This window comes from Ziziphus jujuba, chromosome 2 (assembly GCF_031755915.1).
Source record: "Ziziphus jujuba cultivar Dongzao chromosome 2, ASM3175591v1".
Classification (NCBI taxonomy): domain Eukaryota; kingdom Viridiplantae; phylum Streptophyta; class Magnoliopsida; order Rosales; family Rhamnaceae; genus Ziziphus; species Ziziphus jujuba.
In genome coordinates, this window is record NC_083380.1 from 18834113 (window position 1) to 18858604 (window position 24492).

Sequence of the window (24492 nt, forward strand, 5' to 3'; positions counted from 1 at the left end):
GTATTGGTAATATACAGTTTAAATTGTATGATGGCACCACCAGAACTCTTAATTCAGTAAGATATGTTCCTGGTTTAAGGAGAAATTTAATCTTTCTTGGTATGCTTGATGATGCTGGTTATATTTCTAAACCTGAAAATGGAAAATGAGAATATCAAAGGGCTCATTTGTTGCTTTCAAGGGTATTAAGAAAAATGGCTTATATGTCTTGCTTGGTGAAGCTGTTTTTAATTCTTGTAATACTTCTGTTCATACTCCTGTTGATAAATTGTATTATGACATATTAGTGAAAAGGGCTTGTATTATTTGAATAAACAAAATGTGTTTGGTAAAGATTAGATAAGCAAGCTAGACTTCTATGAAAACTGCATCTTAGGTAAGCAACATAGAATTAGTTTCAATTTAAGTACAAATAGAGCTAAGTCTATGCTTGATTATATTCATGCTAATCTATGGGACCCTGCTAAAGTGTCTACTCAAAGTGGAAACAGATATTTTATGTCCATAATTGATGATTGTTCAAGGAAGGTCTGGGTAATCTTGTTAAAAACAAAAGATGAGGCCTTTAGTAGATTTCAGGAGTGGAAGTTGTTGGTTGTAAAACAGGTCAACAGTTCTATGAAGGCTTTAAGGACTGATAATGGACTTGAGTTTTGTAATAGGGAGTTTGATAATTTTTGTAAAACTTAAGGGCATTTTGAGACATAGAACAGTAAGACATACTCCTCAACAAAATGGTGTTGCTGAGAGGATGAATAGAACTTTGTTAGACAAGGTATGGTGTATGTTAGTCTCCTCGGGTATACCAAAGCTGTTTTAGGGTGAAGCAGTTATGACTGCTATGCATCTTGTAAATCTATCTCCTTCTACAGTACTCAATTTTCAATCACCAGAATTTGTTTGGTCAGGGAAGATGCCAAACTATGACCACTTGAGAGTTTTTGGTTGTGCAACATATGCACACCAATCAGAGGGTAAACTTGAACCTAGAGCTTTGAAATGCGTTTTCATAGGGTATTCTCAATGGGTTAATTGTTATAGACTCTGGGATAGAGAAAGTAAAGGGTTTAGAGTCATTGATAGTAGGGATGTGATTTTTAATGAAAATATTATGCCTTGCAAGATCACTAACAGTGCAGGTATTGATAATAAGCAACAAGCTGAGACTAGACAAGTAAAGCTACCTGTACTTGAAGATAATATACCATATCACTAGCAAAGAGGTTCCTCAAAGGATAATGAATTAGATGTTCATCAAGATGAAACTCCACTGCAGATAGAATCAGATTTGGATAATGAAAAGGAAGTGCAACAGGCTTCTTCACCATCCAAAACAATTGCTTCACCTGGATATTTGTTGACTCGAGATAGGACGATGAGAAAAGTGATACCAAATAGAAAATATAGCTATGCTGACTTCATTGCATATGCTTTGGTTGGTTTTCAAGATTTTTCAGACAATGAACTTAGGAATTATAAGGAAGCTCTGGGGTCTATAGCAGCAAGGAAGTGGAAACAGGCCATGGATGAAGAAATGAAGTCTCTACATGATAATCATACCTGGGATCTATTTTTAGCTCCTTCAAAACAAAGGATTGTGGATTGCAAATGGATCTACAAAGTCAAGGAAGGATTAACTAAGTCTAATCCAGTGAGGTTTAAGGTAATGTTGGTAGCAAAGGGGTTCACACAGATTGAGGGTATGGACTAGAATGAAATTTTCTCACTTGTGGTTAAATACACCACCATTCGAATCATGCTCTCTCTGGTTACACATTTTGATTGGGAATTAGAGCAGTTAGATGTAAAAACTGCTTTTCTTCATGGAGACTTGGAAGAAACCATTTATATGAAGCAGCCACAGGGATATGAAGTTATTAGAAAGGGTGGAGAGCTTGTATGCTTGCTAAGAAAGTCTCTCTATGGTTTAAAGTAATCCCCAAGGCAATGGTATAGGAGGCTTGATACTTTTGTGTTGAAGGCTGGCTTTGCAAGGAGTAATTCGACAGCTGTTTGTATTTTAAGGATACAATGAGTGTAAATGCTGTATATCTACTTCTTTATGTATATGATATGTTGCTGGCAGGACCAAATGTAAAGGTGATTAATTCTGTGAAGCAGCTATTCAGTTCTGAGTTTGATATGAAAGAACTTGGGCAGGCTAGGAGAATTTTGGGGATGACAATTATTAGAGATAGAAGGAATAGAAAGATGAAGCTTCAACAAACTACTTACATTCAGAAGGTAATCTCCAAATTTAATATAAGTGAAGCAAGGCCTGCTAGTGTACCATTAGGTAGACATTACAAGTTATCTGCAGATCAATGTCCAGCTACTGAGCAAGAAAAAGAAGATATGAGTGGTGTGCCATATTCTTGTGCTATAGGATCAATTATGTACTTGATGATTAGTACAAGGCTAGATCGGGCATATACTGTAAGTGTTCTCAGTAGATTTATGTCTAATCCTGGAAGAAGTCATTAGGATGCTGTGAAGTGGCTCATAAGATACTTGAAGTTCACTATGAATGAAGGGTTGTTGTTTAAAGGCAATCAAGATAGAGTTGAGCTGCTTGGTTACATAGATGCTGACTATGCTGGAGATCGAGACAAGAGAAAATCAATTTCTGCTTATGCATTTACTGTTTGTGGAAATTGTGTAAGCTGGAAGTCACATTTACAAGCAGTGGTGGCTTTATCAACTACAGAGGCTGAGTATATGGCAGTAACTGAAGCTGCTAAAGAAGTTATTTGGATCAAGGGATTGCTATTAGAACTTGGTGTGTTTAACAAGACTGTTGTGCTTTATTCAGACAGCCAAAGTGCTATAAATCTTTGCAAAAATCCTGTGTTTCATGAGAGATGGAAACATATTCAGATTAAATATCACTTTATTCGTGATATGGTGGAGAGGAAAGGATTTGTGTTGGAGAAAATACCAACTGAGCTCAATCCCATAGATATGGGAACTAAAGCCCTACCTATGAGCAGGTTTAAATCATGTAAAACCTTGCTCGGAGTTAGGGTAGGTTAATGTGGAACAAGGTGAAGTTTATAAGGATGGTTCTTAAAGTTTCTGCTATATTTAAGCTCTTGAGGATTAGGTGGAGAAATGTGATGAATTAATCCTCAAGAGCTGAGGAAATAGAGTTCAGCTGTGCTTTAGTGATTGAACTGGTGCTCTCAAATAAAGAAAGAAGAGGATGGAACGGCAGCGTTTAGGTGCAGTGGTTAGGTTGGTTATAACAGGGAGTTAAAAGGCTGTTTAATATACACCAGATTCTAACTTCTTCTTTTTCTTCTTCGTAGAGAGTAGAAAATTCAGAGTTGCAGAACCTTCTTTGTGAGTCGTTTTTCTGGGTTTGTGAGAGAGAGATCTGTTCTTTCTTTGTTGTTTCAATTCCTGAAAGAGTTCTGTAAGGGTAATTGAAGTTTCTTTGTGAAACTTTGTGAATAATCTGAGAGAGGGTGTAAAAGGGGCTAACGGGTTGGTCTTTCTTGGGTGTTCTCTGTGTAAATCACCATTGTAGAACCTGCAAGCTTGTAATCTCCTCAACAGATAATAAAATAGCAGAAGCTCAGAGAACCTGAGCACGAGGATGTAGGCATTCTTTGGCCGAACCTCGTTAAATTGTGTTGTGTGTTCTTTGCTATTTTTGTTCTTAGTTCTCTGAATTCCACAACAAGTGCTTATTGAAATTTGTATCTTTATGTGATATTCATTCTTCACGTGAATCAGAGAGCTGCTGCAAGGTATATATTTTGTTGCGTTTTTTATTCCATCATGGGTTCTAACTATTAAGACAGCCAACAATTATGGATCAGGAGAGAGGCTTCCTTGCTAACTGCTAATCCTGTTACAAGCCTTCTATTTTTGGTTTTCTCGTCTTTTTTTGTTTATAAAACGGCTAATTTCTCAGCAGAAAAAAAAAAAAAAAAAAGTAATAAATCACAATATTTTAAACCTATCATACAACAAGACATTCTTTGTACCTTTTGATGTAGCCATCAGAGTTGCATTTAATTCGGAATACCCATGTACTACCAACTAGATTTTTAGAGGAAGCTTCAGGTACTAATTCCCATTTGTTGTTTCTCAGCAAGCTTCATATTAAAAAATGATTTCTTCTTTCCAGTTTGGCGATTTGAGAGGGGGGATGTTTAGTTGCTACATGACACTCGGGAAATTTCTTTGGCCTAAAGATATTATTTTGAGCTTGGGTACTCATTTGGTTAATGCGTTGCTGTGGCATGTCATTCCCATTTGATAGAGGAGAAGCCAACAGATTAGATTGAGAGTCAGACTTACACCCACGGTTGATAGCTGCAGCGCTTCTTGATCAGTAAAGGTTGCACGTGTGAGACCATAAGGTGATATTGATGGAGAAGGTAGAGGTGTTTGAGATTGAGTTGTGATCTTATCAGATGATAAGGGGTGACTTGGAGTGGAAACCCTAGGAGGAGTATTGAACAGACAAATCATGTGGAGATGGAATAAAAGACAAATCTTGAGGATTAGATCTAGGAGGAGTATTGAACAGAAATGGGAGTTCTATACAAGGTGCGTGAGTGTGAGACTTGAATGGAGAAACATTTTAAACAAATTTAACGTGCCTTGGTTCCAAGAGTACTTTATCCTGATGGGGATCACAACACAGACACCCACTTTGAGTTTTGAGTATCTAAGCAAAGTACACGGTCTAGAAGGGAACCAGAACTTATGCATTATATGGTTTTAACTAAAGATGACGCAACAGCCAAAAATTCATAATTTTTCTAAATTTGGAGCTTTTTGAAATAATAATAATTTTTCAGAAGTTAATTGAAATTTTAAAGTGAAGCAGGGAGTCTATGCAGTAGTAAAAGCATAGGTCCAAAATTTTAAAGCTATACCAGTATGAGTTAGCAAGACTAAACCTGTTTCTTTAAAGATTGAGGATATATAAATTTAAAGGCATGCAACGAACAAATTTTTTATTTGTTTATTTATTTATTTATTTTAGCTCGAGGCTGGAACATTCTAATTCAAGATCTGAGAAGATGAATATTCCACAAGGGCCGCTATCCATTCTTTATTAAAAATAAAGGCCGAAATATACGAGATTTAAAAATAGGAAATTCTAAGATATTTTGCAAAGAGAAAGAAATTAGTTTCCAAGTTATGATGAATGATGACTATGCCATAAAATTTAGCTTGCGTGAATATTCCAATTAACCACTTTTGACCGAATCTCTCGAGTATAGCATATTTGTAAAACAAACAATAATTTTGAGTTTTAATCCCGTATGTCTAATTTAAGGTATACCTAAGAAAAAGAAAATCACCCTGGCTGGTTTGAATCATAAAATATGCTCGATGTGTAGCAACTTTACCCGTAAGGTTATAATTAGTAGGATTTCTGTTAGGTTATGGGGTGGCAACGTTGGCATTTGAAAGGTTCATCTCCCATCTTTAGAAATAAACACTATCTATATAGTAGTGTATTTGATTTGAGGAAGCATGTATGCGTTAATCTACTTTCAACTATGGTTATGGGGTCTTTACCGCCTTCATCGTCAAGAGTCATACAGGGATCTCTATTCCTTTTTGTGGTTGCTTTAATCAATTCATCATATGCTGATCATAAGGATCAATGTATAAATATTCAACACCATTATTACATACTTTTACTGTTTTAGATTCAACATATGCTTTTTATTACAATTATTTATTGGCAACGTTTCAACATGGCCATTTGTTAATTAATTGCCTACAATCTAAAAAATTCATTTTGAAAATTTAACTTTTTGAGCTACTAAAATGTGTTTTACCTTTTAATATAGAATAACTTTTGTAGTTTGGATTTAATCATTACATTGGTCTATCATTGCTACTACTTTTCTAACATGATTATCTTATATCACTTTTCTATGAACTTTAGGTATTGACATTAAAAAATCAGACTTTCCAAACGATTTCGCATTAGGCGTTGCTACCGCAGCAGCACAGGTAATTTCATTTTTGTAAGCGCAATATGAACATGGTCCAGAATAGATTATAGACTACCAACATATATATAAATATTGCAGATAGAAGGATCGACCAATAAGGGAGGAAGAGGACCGAGCATTTGGGATGAATTTATTAAAAAATTTCCAGGTTTATTATTCTCATAACATTTTTTTATCTTTGGTAATGGACGACTAATCATAGATATTTTTCTTTCTAATTTTATTAATTGTTTTCTTTTTGTGACACTAATTTTCTTTTTGACTTTTTTTTTTTTTTTAATTTTTAACTTAGAAAAAGTGAAGGACAAAAGTAATTTTTCAACAGCACTGGATTCGTATAATAGATACAAGGTGAGTAGAGATAATAATAATAAATGCATATATATATATATATATATATATAGTCAAAGCTCACATTACGATAACCTAATTACATTAAGTTTAACATTATTAGTTCTTAAATTATATTAAATGTTAGAATTTAAATTTAAAAAACAATTTATTATAGGTTTAATAACATATTAAAACTCTATTTAAAGAAATAAAAATTGTTAAAACCCAATAATTATCAAATATAATTTTAAATTTTAATTTTTGATTCAATTCAAAGACTAAAAAATGAAATTCTATATTAGTTCTAATATTAAAAATTTGATTTGAATCTGGTTATATATATAAATGTACCTACTATAAGATAAACATGTAATTTCCATATATTTTACCATGCAAATGTTTGTATTTGTAGGAAGATGTGCTCATTTTGGAAAAGCTTGGAGTAAAGTATTATAGGTTTTCAATCTCTTGGACCAGAATCCTTCCTCGTACGTTCTGAGTAGTTAACATTATTTGGCTTCCATAAGTCTATACATACCTTCTTTCTCTTCAGAAGCAAAGAAATAAATGATACAAAATATTTTTTTAATAACTGTAGGAATAACTTTATATTATAATTCTTGTTAATCCTCTTCCTTATTATAAATTTTTAAACGTTTAGAGGGATCAGTGAGTGGTGGAGTAAACCAAGAGGGTATTGATCACTACAACAACCTCATTGATGAGTTGATAAAACATGGTAAGTCAGGAAAGTCAACGTTTTAATAATCATGCATAGTATTTTATGTTATTTGTATTTCTTAGCATTACTATTTTTTGTAGGCATCACACCTTTCGTAACTTTGTTCCACTTCGACTTTCCGCAAGCCTTACAAGACAAATATGGAGGCTTTCTTAGTTCCAGGGTTGTGTAAGAACCCCATTCCATTGTTTTTTTATTTTTTTAAATACAAAGTTTTTCTGGAACTCAAAATTATAGTCAATGTGATTTTACTATTGCATCCCTAATTTTTTTCTTTCTTTTTCTTTTTTTCCCCCTTTTTTTTTTAAAATTCAGGAATGATTTTAAGGATTATTGTGAAATTTGCTTTAAAGCATTTGGAGATAGAGTGAAAAATTGGATTACAGTGAATGAGGCATATATTATTGCCTTTACTGGTTATGACTTAGGAACTTCAGCACCGGGCAGATGTTCACCACCTGCAGGGCCAGCCGGTCCATGTGTAGCAGGTAATTCATCCACTGAACCATACATCGTGAGTCACAATATTCTTCTTGCCCATGCCGAAGCTGTTCAAATCTACAGAGAAAAGTTTCAAGTAATTTCAAGTTTCAAATATAATTTATAAATTTAAATTCCGTATGTTTTGTTTTAGTATAGGAGGGGGAAAAAAAAGAATCTAATCGGTTTATTAATCTTTTCAGAAACAGCAAGGAGGACAAATAGGAATCACCAATGTGGGACAATTTGTTGAGCCTTATTCAGATTCACCTGATGACATTGCAGCTGCAGAAAGAGTTTTAGACTTCACTTTGGGATGGTTAGTATACAACTAAGTTGATATTCCAAAATATGCATCTGCAAATTTTATGAACAATACGAAAATAACTTATATCAAGAGACAATCTCAGTCATTAAAAAACGCGTGAACAAAATTATTTGATATGTTAAGAAAGATATTTACATACACAATTTTCTTAGCTATATTATTGAAACGCCGTCTTAGCATTTATTTAATAGATTATCGTGTCTTATGTATGTCTTTCATTTTGAATACAATAACATGTCAACATTCAATTACTTTTGATCAAGATTTGAGTGATCTTATAGTTTTCTATATATATATATATATATATATATAGATAAAGAACAGGGTTTAAGTGCTGACTGTCTGCATGTGGATCCGTACCAAAACGGACATTTAAAAAAAAATATATATATTGATTTTGCTGTGTTTGTGTAATTGAAAAGCCCAATGCTTTTTCAAAAGAACGTCGGCTTTAATGCAGATCCGTATGTGAATGGTCCGCACCATAACTTTATCTTATATATATATATATATATATACACACACACATTTATATTTCTATACTACAAAAAATCATACAATGTTTAATGTAATATTTCTTTATTAAGGTATGTAGAACCATTAGTGTATGGTGATTATCCAAAGAGTATGCGAGATTTGGTGAAAGAAAGATTGCCCACTTTTACTGAAGAGCAAAAGAATTTGGTCAAAGGCTCTTTTGATTTTCTTGGCATTAATTACTACACTGCAAGATATGCTAAAAATATCAAAAAATCAGAAGGATTGCCTCGTTATTCAACAGACTATTTAGCAGATGTTACAGGTAAATCAACTCTTTTATTTATTTTTTATTCTGTTAACCAAACTTTTTTCTATCTAATTTATTACAAAAAGGCATATATGATTATCCATTCCAACAAGTACATTTATGTTTTCTATATCTTACTACATTTTTTTTTTTTTGACATTGTGTTTGTTGTAGCCGAAAGAGATGGAGTTCTTATAGGTCCTAAGGTAAGATAGTTAAGTTAAACATATTTCTATTGAAGGTTTTTTTAAAAGTAAAATTATTTGTTAACATTAATATATCGTCTATTTAAGAAATATTTGATTCATTCATTATAAGTAGTACTTTATGAATTTGTATATTCGTTTAACAATAACCATTATTTGGGATTCTTGAACTTGCAGCCCGAAGGAAGCGATTTTATTTACTATTATCCACAAGGATTGCAAAAACTTTTAGAGTTCATGCAGCAAAAATATCAACACCCTACTATATACATCACTGAAAATGGTTAGGATTAAATATTTTTGTTGACCTTCAACTTCAATACCATGGTAAATTTATCTCATGCAAATATAACCTTATAGGGATCACGGAGGCAAATGTTGAAAACCGTACACTCAAGGAGGCCTTAAAAGACGAACATCGAATTAGTAGTATAAAATCACATTTGTACTATCTTCTTCAAGCAATGGAGTAAGTCAAATGTCGAGCACTTCCAAATTTGTGTCAACTTAAATATTATATCTTTACATCTCTCAACAAAGCATAAGTTTTATTGGTCATGATCATTGGTGGACCGACAACTAATTTAGAAATTATTAATTGGTTTTTTTAATCTCAAATTATATATGAGAAATTAAATCCATAAAATCAATCGGTTAATTAAGTGTGTCCACTAGTTATAGTGACTACCATGACAAATTACATTTTTCATATAATATATAAATTTGATAACTGTTATGATTCTTATGTTGTATTTCGAATTAGTTAGCAAAAACCATGCGTGTGCATTTCTGACCCTCGTATACATACATACATATCTATCTAAACCTACTCGAGTACTTTTTCTGTTTGCAGTTTATTTATTTATTTTTATTTATTTATTTATTTTTTTTTTTTTATCTCTTCTTTATTGATCTTTCAAGTTCAAAGATTAACACTCAAGCTAATATCTTATTCCTATAAAGAAGAACAAATTTCCATGCAACTAAATATTATGCTTTACACCGTAAGCAATATGTTAAGAGGTTTTATCTTTGTGTACAGGAATGGTGTAAATGTAAAAGGATATTTCTATTGGGCTCTATTTGACGATTTTGAATGGGGGGAGGGCTATGTACCAAGATTTGGTCTTTACTACATTGATTACAAAAAAAACCTCGATCGCGTACCTAAAAATTCTGCTAAGTGGCTCGAAAGCTTCCTCAGCAGTAATTAAACCTCCAATTAAACTTTTCTTTGAAGGTTCCTTTTGTAATGCAGTGCCTTGTACAAAAATTTAAAAGAAATGATTAAATGGAGGAAGGAAAAAATAAATACGTTGCTTTGCAGTTTGATCAGTTTTTAATAGAAATATATATATATATATATATATATATATATATATATATATATATATTTGATACTACAGTAAAACCTCTTTACAGTCACATTACTAGAAACAATTTAATTTATAACTATGAAAAAGTTATAATTTAGAGGATATGTAGTTAAAAGTTCCATTGTCTAGTGTATCCTCTTCAATAAGTTATTATAAAAGCGATAATATTTTAATAGTTTAATTTAACAATTAAATACAATTTTGAAAAGCGATAATATTTTAGCTTCTACAAAAAGGTATCTATGCTAACAAGTTATTATAAAAGTTCATAAATGTTGCAGCAATTCTAAAAAATAAATTAATGCTCCAAACAACTTTATATAAATATTTTATGTCATGTTAATAAAACAAACCATATATGTTTTGCAATATACAAATAATTACCATTATATGGAGGTAAAATTTTTTAAAACAAAACTTAAGAACTTATAGCTTATTATAATGTGGAGTTTGTTCTTATTTATAACTATTCAAAGCTAGGACCATAATAGTTTATGACTAGATGGAAGTTATTCCATTGTAAGATATTGTTATAGAAAAGTCTTACTGTATATTGATATATACATATATGGTTAGTCTCTCACCACGACGCCTTAACAAATTTTCTATTAGAACCTTCTTTATCAGCCATTGAATCTTTTCAATAGCTGAGATTTAAATATGCATTTGGGGTTTATATGAGATTAGTGAAATACTAAAATCTTAGAAGGGTAAAGTGTATTTTGTCAGAACTTATATAAATTTCAAATTCATTTTTAAATCTCAGCTCTTGAGGAGATTCAAGTGCTGATTATAGAGGTCCTGATGGAAAATCCATTAAGTAGTCTTAATGAGAGACTAACTATATATATATATATATATATATATTAGTTAGGCTCCCATGATGACAATATGATATTTTTAATATCAGATCTTCCTTTATTAGCTATTAGATCGTATTAAGTGCTAGGATTTAAAATTCAAAAATGGTAAAATATGAAATTAGTGGCATATTAAAACCCTACTTAGGAAATTTAAACCATTTTGGAACACGATGATTAATAAATATAATTTTAAATCTCAACCCTCATGTCTTCTTTTATTAACCCTTTGATTACGTCAAGGTGGAAACTGTATTAGGACCACGCTCCCCATTCTATCTAGGTTATGCTTTAGGTATGCCCCACCTCACATAGAAGAAAGGGAACTACTTCAATAGAAGAACCTGTGTGGATGAGATAGAGTTTAAAATTCAAAACAATAAAATATGGACTTAATGATATGTTAAAATTCTAATTAGGGAAAGTAAACCATATTGGGACATGATAATTAATAAATGTAATTTTAAATCTCAACTTTTATTCAATTTAAGGACTAGAAAATGAAGTTTTAATACTAATCCTGATATTAAGAACCTGATTTTAGCCTGATTGTGCATATAATTATATTGCAATAAAGTTAGTGAGATATATAAGATCATTAATATGGAAAATATTTCATGAAACGTTGAAACTTTTGTTGATTTAATGCATGTTTGGGTAAAGCAATCAGCTCAATATCACATCATATCTATAGGTTTTGGTTTAACTTTGCTTCCCAAAAAAGAATATAACACATATTTGAAAATAAATATTCCAAGGTAATTAACAATTTATAATAACATAAATAGTAAGACCTTCCGTCCAATTTTGAATCCCAGCCATTAGGTTGTAAACCAATTTTTTTTAATGACCATTAGGATGCCCCACAAAGAATTTTATTCCAAAGGAAATCTCCAAAACTATTTTCCTATAAAGCAAAATTTTTCTTTTTCAAAATCCAATCCTAAATCATCTCCTTACTTATTCTTTACAACCATGTTCCAATGTACTAAATTATGAACTCTTCCTCACTATTACATGCAGATCCAACAATGTGTCATATTATGACATGTTCATATCAAAATTTTTCACACAAACACAATCTATTAAGCTTTCATGTTGTAACATGTAAACCTAAACTCATTTATTAAATTATTGTATAACCTAGTTACAGCCTGTAAAGTTCAATTATAATATAATTTTATTTTTCAATAAAATAAAAAAATATTTTTAAATAAAATAAAAAATTATAGAAAAAAATATTGAAATGAAAATAATCAAATACAAAATTATACTTAATTAATGTTTAGTAGTAAAAAAATAATAAAAATAATTATATTTATAAATCATGATATTAATAATATTGAAAAATATCAATAAATAATAGATATTTAATAAGTATAAAGTTATAGTATTAAAATATCCTTTTTAACATGTTAATGGGTTGTTATTATGTTTCACTTTTACTAACCTATTAGTCAACTTATCTTATCATGTTGGCATTGTTATAGATGTGACCTTACTAAGGTAAATGAACACTGATAATAGCGCATGGATTCATATTATGTAAAATTTTGCTAGTCTAGTCAACCATCGAATAAGAACTTGCTTATCAATTTTTCTAAAATTTTAATAATTAAATTTTGTATTCTTAAATTGTACATATAGTGGTATATGGGAACAATTTCCAAAACATAATGAATGACAAACAATTCGTTTTCACCTTGTAAAAAAGTCTTTTTCCCTATTTAGCTTTTTAACATCTTCCCTATCATTAGATTTCAAAACTCCATGAAAAGAGAATTTCCACCCAATGTAAGACCTAAATACATAACTGGCAACTAATGTTCAAAATTTCAATATTAATGGAAATATCTAGGGTTTAAAATAAGGAAAAATTCATCAAAATATCAATAATTTATCGAGTATCAATAAAAACTTATAAAAAATTATAAAAATTGATAGAAATTTTTATTGAAACATTAGGATTAGCTTATTTGCTCAATTAATTGTCAAACTAATTATAAAAATTGCAAAAATATTGAATGGATATTATATTTATGTTAATTTTTTGATTTATAGTAAACATCAATAGTCATAAATATACTATTATTCATAAAAATATGGGAAAAAAAATACATATTTTTAAAATATTTATTAATTAAAATATATAAAACAATTATTACAATTATATTTTATTTCGTAAATGCCATCTTCATACCACATATAACTCTTTGATGGTTCAAATTTTTTAGTCTCGTCTTTATTTCTATTTTGAGATGTGAAATGTTATAAATAATTACTAAAAAACACATTTCCATGATGATTTTTCATCTAATTGTTAATATGCTAACTATATGGACTTTGTATTAAATGTGGCTATCTTTGATGATAATCATCGCATGATATTGGTCGACTCTATGCATTACTATTATTCTCTGATGATTGACTTTGTAAATAATGTATTTCATGCATATCTTTCAATTTTCATCTATGTTCAAATATTTATCTAACTTATAATGTAAACTTGGATCCTTTATTTGGTTTTCATTTATACTTGTCTATGCTTTTTTCGTTTTTTTTTTTTTTTTGTTTTAAATACTTCAAACATATTTGAACACAAGTTTAAACTGAATTTATTTATCTTTTTAATTATTTTTGATGATAAAATGGCTTAATCTTATCCATTAGATTGACAATCAATGGTTGAGATTCAAAGTAAAGCATAAACAAGCATGAAAAAAACAAGCAAAGGATCCTAGTTCGTATAATATTTATACAAATATCAAAATTTCTATTTAAAAAAAATATTAGAATAATGGAAAGATAGACTTGTGACTTGTCATATCAATTTGTTGCTAAAAATGAGATAAGTAGACTTGTTGTGTAACACCCCATCCCAAATCATACTGGAATTTTTACACGTTGACCGAGGTTGATTGGATTTGATCGTCGTTGACCGAGAGGGTCCAATTTTGACTTTTTGATTTAGATAAAATTCTAGGTTGACTAAGACACCGTTGCGACGTACGCATCGACATGAGTCCATAGACTAGTAGCACGTCAAAAATGGAGCTACCATTTGAAAGTTATGGGAAAAACAAGTTAAGGTCCCAACTATCTGAAGGTGTTGAAGTTGACTTTTTATTCCTATAGAATTGAGGTTTGACTCATGTATGATTGTGAAGTAGTCATCGATACGAGTTCTTAAACTAGCAGCACGTCTAATTTGGACATGTGGTTTGAAAGTTACGGATCCGAAAAATTTCTCCGAGATAGTGGTTACTATTCATTGATGTAACACCCCGTCCGGAACCATGTCGGAATTTTTGCACGTTGGCCGAGGTTGACTGTTGACCGTTGACTTTGATCGTTGATCGAAGGGGTCAAAAGTTGACTTTTTGTTTCGGTTGGAATTCTAGGTTGACTGAGATACCGTTACGAAGTACACGTTGGCACGAGTTCGTAGACTAGTAGCACGTTGAAAACGGAGCTACGGTTTGAAAGTTATGAGCAAAACAAGTTGAGGTCCAAACTATCCAAGGGGTGTCGGAGTTGACTTTTTATTCATGCAAGGTTGAGCTTTGACTCATGCATGGTTGTAAAGTGCTCGTCGATACGAGACCGTAGACTAACCGCACGTCTGATTTGGACATGTGGTTTGAAAGTTATGGACCTGTAGAGTTTTTCAAATACTGTATTATTTTAATATTATTTTTAAATGTGTAACGATGTGCCACGTGTGACTTAATAAATGTGACCATGTGTCACCATGGTGAAATGCCACATGTCAACCATGTTTAATACCAAATTATTTTATTGTTATATTATATAATAATATTATTTTTAATATTAGTTATTTATTTTTATTTTATTTTTTTATTTTTTTCTTTTTCTTTTTCTTTTTCTTTTCTTTTCCCCACGTGGGAAAACACCTTCTTCTCTTTTCTTTTCCTTTTCTTCCCTTCTTCTTCCCCGAGCCCGTCAAAAAACCAGTAAGAACTCTCCCTCTCTCTCCTTTGACTTTCTCCCCCTCTCTCTTTGACCAACTGTTTGGCCGGATTTCAGTCGCCGGAAAGCCACACGCGCCGGCCACCGATGAAGCCCAGCTCCCCGCGACCTCAACCTCCAATTTTCCCGGCCAGTCGCCACCGGACGCGCCCAGATCGGGCCGGTGAAGTCGGCGGCGGCCGGTTAAGTTTTTCCGGCGAATCTCGCCGTTTCCGGCCAACCCAACTCGACCCATACCTCTATTCCACCATTTTCAACCCCTCTGAGTCCATTTTCGAGGCTAGATTGCCCAAAATCCCCACCATTTGAGAGATCCCTCAAGTTTAAATTCGGCGAAACTTTCCGGCCAAATTCCGGCCACCGCCGGTCGAATTGAACTCAATGGAGGTCGGTAATGTGATCCTCATCTCCCAAGCTTTCCATAGACATATAACTTGTCAATTTTGGATAATGTTTGTGTTTGACCCCCCGGGTACCGGGTATTATTTACCCGAAAAAAATATTAATTTATTTGACTGTGTGTGAATTGTGTTCTAGGAGCACGGGTGAGTCATGGAATTGATCCCATGGTGGATAATGGTTTAATTGCGTGCTCCAGGTGAGTGACCCACCTTTGAAAATATTTTTGGGGTAATTAATTATATTTATGCCGTGTTAATTTGATATCTGCAGTTATGCTCATGTGGTGTACTTTAAATATAATCGGGAAAAATATTATTTTATATATATTTACCCACTGGTGCTAAATGAAATTTTGGGGTCAATAAAAAATTCCTGATTACTATTTTATTGTGATTAAATGGTATTTATTATACATGAGCAAGTATTTTCAGCAATTCGTTGTGTTTGGATTTTATATTATTTTTGGGCATAATTGGTTTGAATATTTTATGAAAATATTTGTTTAAAATGGTGGTTTAATTTTAAAATTATGCCCACGGTATGTTAATTGTTGAACCTCGTATTACGAGAAAAAGTATGGTTTATTTGTTATCGATGTTTTCGTACCGATTTGTTAAATAAAAATATGTGGGACAATAAGTGAGAAATTTTAGTATATTTCCCACAGTAATTTTGGAAAACGGTACAGTTGGTTTCATAATTATTTTATACGCATTCATACATATTGGTGTTCTGGTATATGTATATGTGGTTCAGCGCGCAAGTATTATTATTTCTCCCGTGAGTTGCCATTGGACCGTGGGCAGGCAAGTTTGTTATTGGCCACAGCCGCCCCCCTCCTTGGCTGGGATGATGGTTTCAGCAGCGGTACTGTCAGGACGCCGAAGTGCCGTTTGCAAGTTTCTCTCTTTAATCTCCCCGTCAGTCAGTGCTCAGGACGCTGGGTATCGGAGGGCATCACTGGTATATGGTGTGGTGCGTCAAGTGTAATTTTTCAGATAAAGTTTCAAACCCCAAAGGTGTTCAAAAATTTATTTATTATAATTTACTACATTTTAATTATATATATTGGGGTATTTATTTATTGTTTATCAAATGGTTTGATCCCTAGATTTTTGGGAAGTACGAATATCGGGTTTTGCGAAATTGTTTTAAAAAGGGAACATTTCCAACGGAGTGATTAGCGAGAGTTTTGAGAGAAAATTTTTATTTCTAACTGTTATTATTATTTATTTATTAATTGTTGGTATTAATTCAATTCCCTTATTTATTATTAGTATTGTTATTATTATTAAAAGTGTTCAGTAGTTAGGGTCACTCATTGAGATGATTAGCATCTCACGTTTTTAAGTTCCGTTCCCTTAGGTGCAAGGGGTGATAGACGTTCTTCCGGGGCGAACCAGTTCTCCGCCGCTATCGTGTTTCGAGAAATACTTTTGTACTCATTCCTTTCAGTTGTATTATTTCTTTCATCTTTGTTGTATTTCTGTTGAATAGCTCTTCATAAAGCTCTATATACTATTTGGACACTTATGTTTTATTTATGCACTAGTTTACCGTTATTGTTGTGAAGTGCTGTAAATTTGTGGATTTAATTTGTAGTTTTGCAGAGGAATAAGGGGATGAGTATAGAAGTGTGTTTTCAGTGCAGGTGATTTTTGGTAAGTCCTACCCTTAGGGGAGGTGCTGCTGGATTTTCCGTTGGAAGGTTCGGTGGTATTTCCCTGGGATCAGGGCTTGTCTAGGGTTCCGGGAAGGAATTCTGGACGGGTCCTGACATTGATCTATGTGTATGTGAACAGTGTCACCATGTGTCAAGTTTTCAGCCAATCCCATGAGTGCACAGTGGCACCCGCGGGTGGCATTTTAATTGGCCAAAATCGGTGGTGGGGCATGGGAGGGAAGAAAGTGAAAGAGGAGAGAGAGTGAGGTGACTGAAACCACCACTGGCCACCACCATAGATTCCTCCCAAACCAGACCTCTATTTGCCTCACCGCCTATTCCGTTGGATTACCCACCATCAGATCTACCTCCCCACCAATTTTTATGGCCAATGGCTGTCGGACGCGCCGCCACCAGCGGCAGAATCCGGTGACCACGGCGGCTCGCCAGAAAATCCATCTCCGGTGAGTTTCCGACGACACCTCCTACCCTTCCCCACTAATTCCGACCTCCTGAACCCAAATCCGGTGTCCATTTTTCTCAATTCTTAACGGATTGTGAGAATCGAGGGTCTAAAATCTAAAAGATTTCATATGAGATTTCGACCGCCACCGGTCCAATCTCCGGAAAGGAAGACCAGATCTGTAATCCTTGTTTCACAAGCTTCGATTCAGTATATCATTCATAAATTTTGGTTGTCGTTTGTGTTCGCTCCCCGGGTACCCATTTGGGAGTTACCCAATTAAAGTATTAATATAATTAGTTTTGTGTATTGTGGATATTTTAGGTGCACGTGTGGGTAGTGGAGTTGATCTTGCAGAGGATCTCAATTGATACACGTGCTTGAGATGAGTGACCCACCTTTAAAACTATTTTTGGGTGACTAGTTATATTTATTATGTGTTAATTTAATATTTAGAAAATATGTTCATGTGGTGGAATTTATTTATAATAGTAGTAAATTTGTATTTTTAATTTTGGTGATTTCTTTTATATATATATATATATACTTATTGATGCTAAATTAAGGTTTGGATTATTAAAGAAATTCTTGATTATTATTATTGTTATTTAATTGAATTTATTATGCTTGATCAAGGTGTTTCATTAAACTAATTGTACTTGAATTCTAGATGAATTTTAATATTATTTTTGGCATGACTTGGTTTTAAAGATTTCAAGAAAAATATTGGTTTAAATTATGGTGCCTTCAAAATATATATTTATGCACTTGAAATATTATTTGATTGATTTTATAATTTGGAAAAAATTACATATATATTATTGATGGATTTATGCTGGTGATATTAAAGAAAAATGTGGGATTGTGAATTTAAAAAGTGGTATAATTCCCACGGTGAGTTTTGGAAAAATTTGTTATTTTAATAATAAATTTAGTAATTGATTTTAAGACGCTCTCATACAGTACCGGTGTTCTGTACTATATATGTGGATGAGCACGCAAGTTGTAATGTCTCCCGTGGGTTGCCATCGGACCTAGGGCAGGCAAGTTTGATAGCGCACATAAGCTGCCCCCCTCTATGGCTGGGATGATGGTTTAAGCAGCAGCGCGGTCGGGATATGAAGCGACCGTATGCAAGTTTTTCTATTTAACCTCCTGCTGGACGGTGCTTGGGATGCTGGGTATCGTAGGGCATCACTGGTATATAATGTGGTGCGTCAAGTATTATTTTTCAGATATAAATTTCAAATCCTAAAGTTTTAAAGTCGTATTTAAATTAAATGTATTTAATTTGTTTTATCACCTATTTCCAATTAGTATTTTCTAAAATGTATTTATTCAAATTTTATGTCAATTATTTTAAATCAATGTTTTTAGATCACAAGTATGTTTTAATTAAACTTATCAACAAAATAATAGCAAAAAGAAAGCAATACCGAATGAATTAACAAAACCTGGCTTTCGGCTTTTCTAGGTAAAATAAGGCAAATCAACAAGAAATTTTTGGAATTAACAAGAACTGGACTAGATAGTAACAAATTAATAATCCAAGAATGAAATTTTGGAGAAAGAAATTCAAACTCAAACAAGAATCAATTTGAACAAAATTAAAGAGTAATGTTGGTTGTTGTTCTTGTAATTCTAGTTTCGTATCAATTCCTTTAACTAATTTTAATCCAAATAATTTAAGCACCCAAAATCCAAATATCCAACAACAAAAATAATTCTCCAAAGACTCCAACTATTGAATAAATAATCAACAAATCAGCAGCTCCAATAAATTTTCAGCAACAAATTTCAGCACCAAATTCAACAAAATCTAATCTTTTTTTTCAATTACTCGGCTTTCTTCTTTTTTATTTTTTTCCACTGAATATCAAATACAACTCCAGTAACAAAAATTAGCAACCAAATTGCAATTCCAACAGCAAAAACTTACCAAAGCCGTGGCCTCCAACAACAAGAATAAAAATGTGCAGTTTTGTTTTTTTATTTATTCCATGAACCCTTTTTTTTTTTTTTTTTTAACTCACAGATCATTAAACAACTGTAGTAGCAAGGATCAACACCAAAAATTTCAATTCTAAAGCCACAAATTCACCAAACCCTAGACCACTCTTCAAACAAAAACAAATTGCACAAATTTTACATTTTTTAAGCAATATGCTTTCAAAACTCTCTCTTTTGTTTTTTTGTTTTTTTTTTTTTGGGAATATATGAATGCTAATAATTAAGACCAAAACATCAACAAAAAATCTACAATAAACTAGATTACTAAGAACAAAGATGAAAACAAACAACAAACTAGGAAACAAAAATACTGTAAAATTAGAAAAACCTAATTTAACGAGGAATGAAAATATTTTTTTTTTTTAAATATGCAGAACGTGTATGACGATAGAAGCAACCTTAACCTAATGCTATTAAACTTGAATAAAATTTGGCTCTGATACCAAATGATACGAACCTAGGATAACCTCCTCCTAAACCCGTATTATATTAGCCTGGATCTAATTATGTTCAAGTTCTAATGGTCACCTTGACCCCTAACCAACCTGCAATTAAAAACCTTGGTATATAATAAAGACGCCATAATAGGTGATCGAAGGCTTATTGATAAGTCAAACTAAAACACTCATTCACTAATGGTGTTTTAGGTGTTCAAAAGAACAAAGAGAATTCAATCTCACAAATAATTTTCTGTATAAAATTCAAGCTTGATTTCTCATTGAAAATAAGCCTTTAAATAGGCTTTGAATGAACAAAATAAAACCCTAAAAGGATTAGGAAATTTCGACCAACATAGAATCCAATTAGGAAATTGCCTAATTTCACACCCTTTTCTAATCTAATTTGGATTAATTAATTTCTTTATTTTGAATTAGGAATTAATTAATTTAAAATAAAAATAATAAAATAATAAATTTCCTAAACTTATTTGTCTAGCAAATAAATAAATAAAAACCAAAAGTAAAGGTAATTTCCTAAAACAAAAAGTAGAAATCAAATTAGGAAACTAGAATACTAGCTTTTTGACTAAGTTGATTTTGACCAATCGTTAACCAATTTGAACTCCAAATTAGCTTCTATATGCTTTGTAGGATGCCAAATAAGATTATTATGGAGTCCCACACGTTTCCCTTACTTGGAGGAAAGAGAAAAAGCCAACTCAGTAAAATACAGTAAATAAAGCGAAACTCGGCCAATTTCTCTCTCATGTGCACACCACTCAAATGACCAGCTTAGTTTTGGCTTTTACCAGTTCCCATGACTTCTCAGTTACATCAAGTGAATTCAAGAAAATTTTGAACTATTTTCCATTGCCCAGAATCTATAAATGCACCAAAACCGCTACCCGGGTCCGTATTGGCTTTCATCAATTGTATGCTCAAAATAGGCCTTGTATCTTCGGGTATGGACAAGCCCTTTTGAAAATGAATTACCCCCTGGATAAAGTCAGTAAGGTTTTCCTTAAACTTCTGAGCTTGATCCCTAGTGATCGGTCAGGTTTTCATCCGTATCGGGTTAGCACCCCAGCGAGTTGTTGGTTGTACGGGTTTAGGTGGATTCGCATCATCCAGCACAATGGGAAAACATAAATACAAATTTAATAGATTTTTTAGTTGAAAAAGATCCAAGTAGAGAACCAATTTATGTTTTCCATATGATAAAAATTCTAGACACTTTTCTATTGTTCATTACATTTGAAAATTACCAAATGGAGAAAAACATGATAGGAGATGGTTAGTATATTCAAAAGAATTAGATAAAGTATTTTGCTTTTGTTGTAATTTAGTCAAAAATCAATTACAATTCAATTATCAAACAAAGGATGTCAGGATTGGAAAAATCTCAGTGCCAAGCTTAAAAGTCATGAAACAAGTAGTGAACATATTATAAATATGAATATTTGGTTTGACATGGAAATGAGATTACTTAAGAATAAAACCATTGATCAAAATTTACAAGAAAAGATAAACAAGGAAAAAGAGCATTGAAGGAACATATTATAAGAATTATAGCCATAGTTAAAAATCTTGCAAAAAATAATTTGGCATTTTGTGGTACAAATGAGAAGACTTATCAAAATAACAATGGAAATTTTTTAAATTGAATTGAAATGATTGCAGAATTTGATCCTATAATGCAAGAACACCTTAAACGTATTCAAAATGGTAAAATTCATAATCATAATCATGGCCATAACATACAAAATGAGTTAATAAATGTATTAGGATCAGAAATAAAAAGTATTATAATTAAAAGAATAAAAGAAGCAAAATACTTTTCAGCTATGCTTGATTGCAACCTAGATAGAAGTCATCAAGAACAAATGTCTCTTATATTAAGATGCAGTGAAGCAAATGTCACTGACACCGACGAAAAGTCACCGATAATGTTGGTTGTCAACCACCTCCAACACCGAAAAGCGGGGGGAAAGAGTTTCCATCATGGGTGCCGCTGGAATGTCGCCGGAATCGATGGGTTTCAACTAGAAACATAGAAGTTGGTCGGAATTTCATTTTTTTGGTGGATATGGTGGAAAATCGGTGGGAAGTTGTCGGGTGTCGGTGGAATTTTCGAGTAGATGTCGGCCGGCGTGTGTGTGTTGTGATTCTAAGATTCGTTTCCCTGTGATGTGACTTGTGAATCACAAAACAAAAGGAAAGAAAATAAAAAATGCAGAAGCATGAACAAAGAGAAAAGAAGAGAAGAGGAAGGGGGAAGACCAGAAGAGGAAGGAAGGGGGACGGCAAAGAAAGGAGAGGAAGGATCTAGAAGGAAAAAAAAGAATTTAATTGATTTTTTAATTTTTTAAAAATAAAGTAATTTGTTTTGTTTAATAATTAGAAGAGAAGAGAAGACTAGAGGAAGGGGGAAGACCAAAAGAAGAAGGAAGGGGGACGGGACAGAGAGGAGAGGAAGGATCTAGAAGAAAAAAGAAAAAAAATTGATTTTTTAATTTTTTTAAAAATAAATTAATTTGTTTTATTAAATAACTAGATTGTTTTTTACACTTTTCAATAATATTGCAAAGGAAAATTTACATTGAGTAGGATATTGAAAAAGAAAAAAAAACTAATAATTAATTTTACTGATTCAGAAAGAAATTGGGTTATAGAAAATTTTGTCAGAAAATTTTCAATTATGAAAATTTACATGTTAATAATAAACTGAAAAAATAAAACAATTAGGGTAAAAAAATCACGAGAGAATTGAAGGGAGAAATAAAATATAATGTTTATTGTTATATTCGCGAAATATCGAAATATGATCATAAATTTGAAAAACCAAAGAATTCTTTTTTATATTGATAATGTATTATGATTTATATTTAAGAATTTCTTATATTTTAATATTATCTATTAAATTATTCTATATTTTGATAGTAAATAACATTATAGTTTATTCATTTATAATAATTTATAATATTTATGGACTATTTTATTATTATTGTATTCTAATTATTATATTTTTATATTATTTTACTATATTAATTATCTTATATGTTAAAATTTATATTCTAAATTAAAAATTTACAGTTTCTGTAACCTTATCGATATTTCCATCGATAAAGACATTTCCATCGGCATTTCCGTAAATTCATAACCTCGATATTTTCATCGATATCGATATTTTCATCACTGTTAAGATGTGTAGATATTTTAACAAGTCCAATCAAAATAGAAGAGTATTTTTTAGAATTTTTAAAAGTGGATGAAACATCAGGGAAAAGTCTTTTTGATATGTTCACTAGTATAATAAAAAATTTTGAACCTGATATAAATTATATAAGAGGACAAGGATATGATAATGGATCTAATATGAAAGGTTAAAAACAAGGTGTACAAAAAAAATTGTTAGATATAAATTTTAGAGCTTTTTATACACGACGTGGTTGTTATAGTCTTAATTTAGTGCTTTGTGATATGGCTAATTCTTGTCCTAGTGCTATAAAATTTTTCAGTGTGATACAATGTATATACTCATTATTTTCTTCTTCTACAAAAAAGATGGAAAATTTTGCAAGACCATGTTTTTAATTTAACTCTTAAACCATTGTCACAAACATGTTGAGAAAGTCATCTTGAAAGTGTTAAAGCAATAAAATATCAAGCTCCATAAATAAGAGATGCTTTATATCAATTATCAAAAACTAGTGATGATCCTAAAACAAAAAGTGAAGCAATTCCTTTAGCAACATATGAGATTGAAAATTTTGAATTTTTATTAGGTATGATATATTGTTTGCAATTAACACTGTTAGTAAATTTGTACAATATGAAGATATAAATATTGCCATTGCATTAGATCAGTAGAAAGGTGTTGTTTCTTTTTTAATGACTATAGAGAAAATGGGTTCACATCAACTATAATTTGTGCCGAAGAGATTGCCAGTGAAACGAATGTAGAACCAAAATTTCATGAAAAACGTGTAATTAGATGAAAGAAAGAATTTGATGAGAATGAAACGAATGAGGTGAGATTTTCACCTAAAGAATCATTTAAAATTAATTATTTAAACTATATAGTTGATCATGCCATTTCTTCACTTCAAGTAGGTTTGAACAGTTTAACATATATGAAGATAATTTTGGTTTTTTGTATGATGTAGAAAAATTGAAATTGCTTTTTGATGATTTTTGAAAAGAAAAATGTTTAAATCTTGAAAACTTTTTAAAACATAACATGTTATCGGATATTGATGGTTTAGATTTATTTTCAAAACTAAAAATTTTAAAAGAAATAATAAATCCTAAAATAAAAACAGCACTTGAGATAGTATACCTTATAAAAAAAATAAAAAATTATGTTCCTGATGCATGGATAGCTTATAGAAAACTACTGATAATACCTATTAGTATAGCTTC

At 31.6% G+C, this 24492-nt stretch overlaps 1 protein-coding gene across 1 annotated transcript; it reads left to right on the forward strand.

The window, feature by feature from the left end:
• Positions 1-5488: 5488 nt before the first annotated feature.
• On the forward strand, positions 5489-10200 carry LOC107418956 (beta-glucosidase 24). Its single transcript, XM_048474198.2, has 14 exons — positions 5489-5634; positions 5921-5988; positions 6069-6138; positions 6283-6341; positions 6736-6811; positions 6985-7062; positions 7146-7233; positions 7381-7642; positions 7749-7864; positions 8461-8675; positions 8835-8866; positions 9044-9149; positions 9227-9335; positions 9909-10200. The coding sequence occupies exons 1-14, from the start codon at positions 5526-5528 to the stop codon at positions 10078-10080; spliced, it is 1560 nt and encodes a 519-aa protein (XP_048330155.2). The 5' UTR covers positions 5489-5525; the 3' UTR covers positions 10081-10200.
• The last annotated feature ends 14292 nt before the right edge of the window (positions 10201-24492 follow it).

Coding starts and splice junctions, on each gene's coding strand:
- LOC107418956 (XM_048474198.2), top strand. CDS start 5,526: ATGGTTATGGGGTCTTTACCGCCTTCATCGTCAAGAGTCATACAGGGA. Junction 6,139..6,282: donor ATTTATTAAAAAATTTCCAG/GTTTATTATTCT, acceptor TTTTTAACTTAG/AAAAAGTGAAGGACAAAAGT. Junction 6,342..6,735: donor ATTCGTATAATAGATACAAG/GTGAGTAGAGAT, acceptor TTGTATTTGTAG/GAAGATGTGCTCATTTTGGA.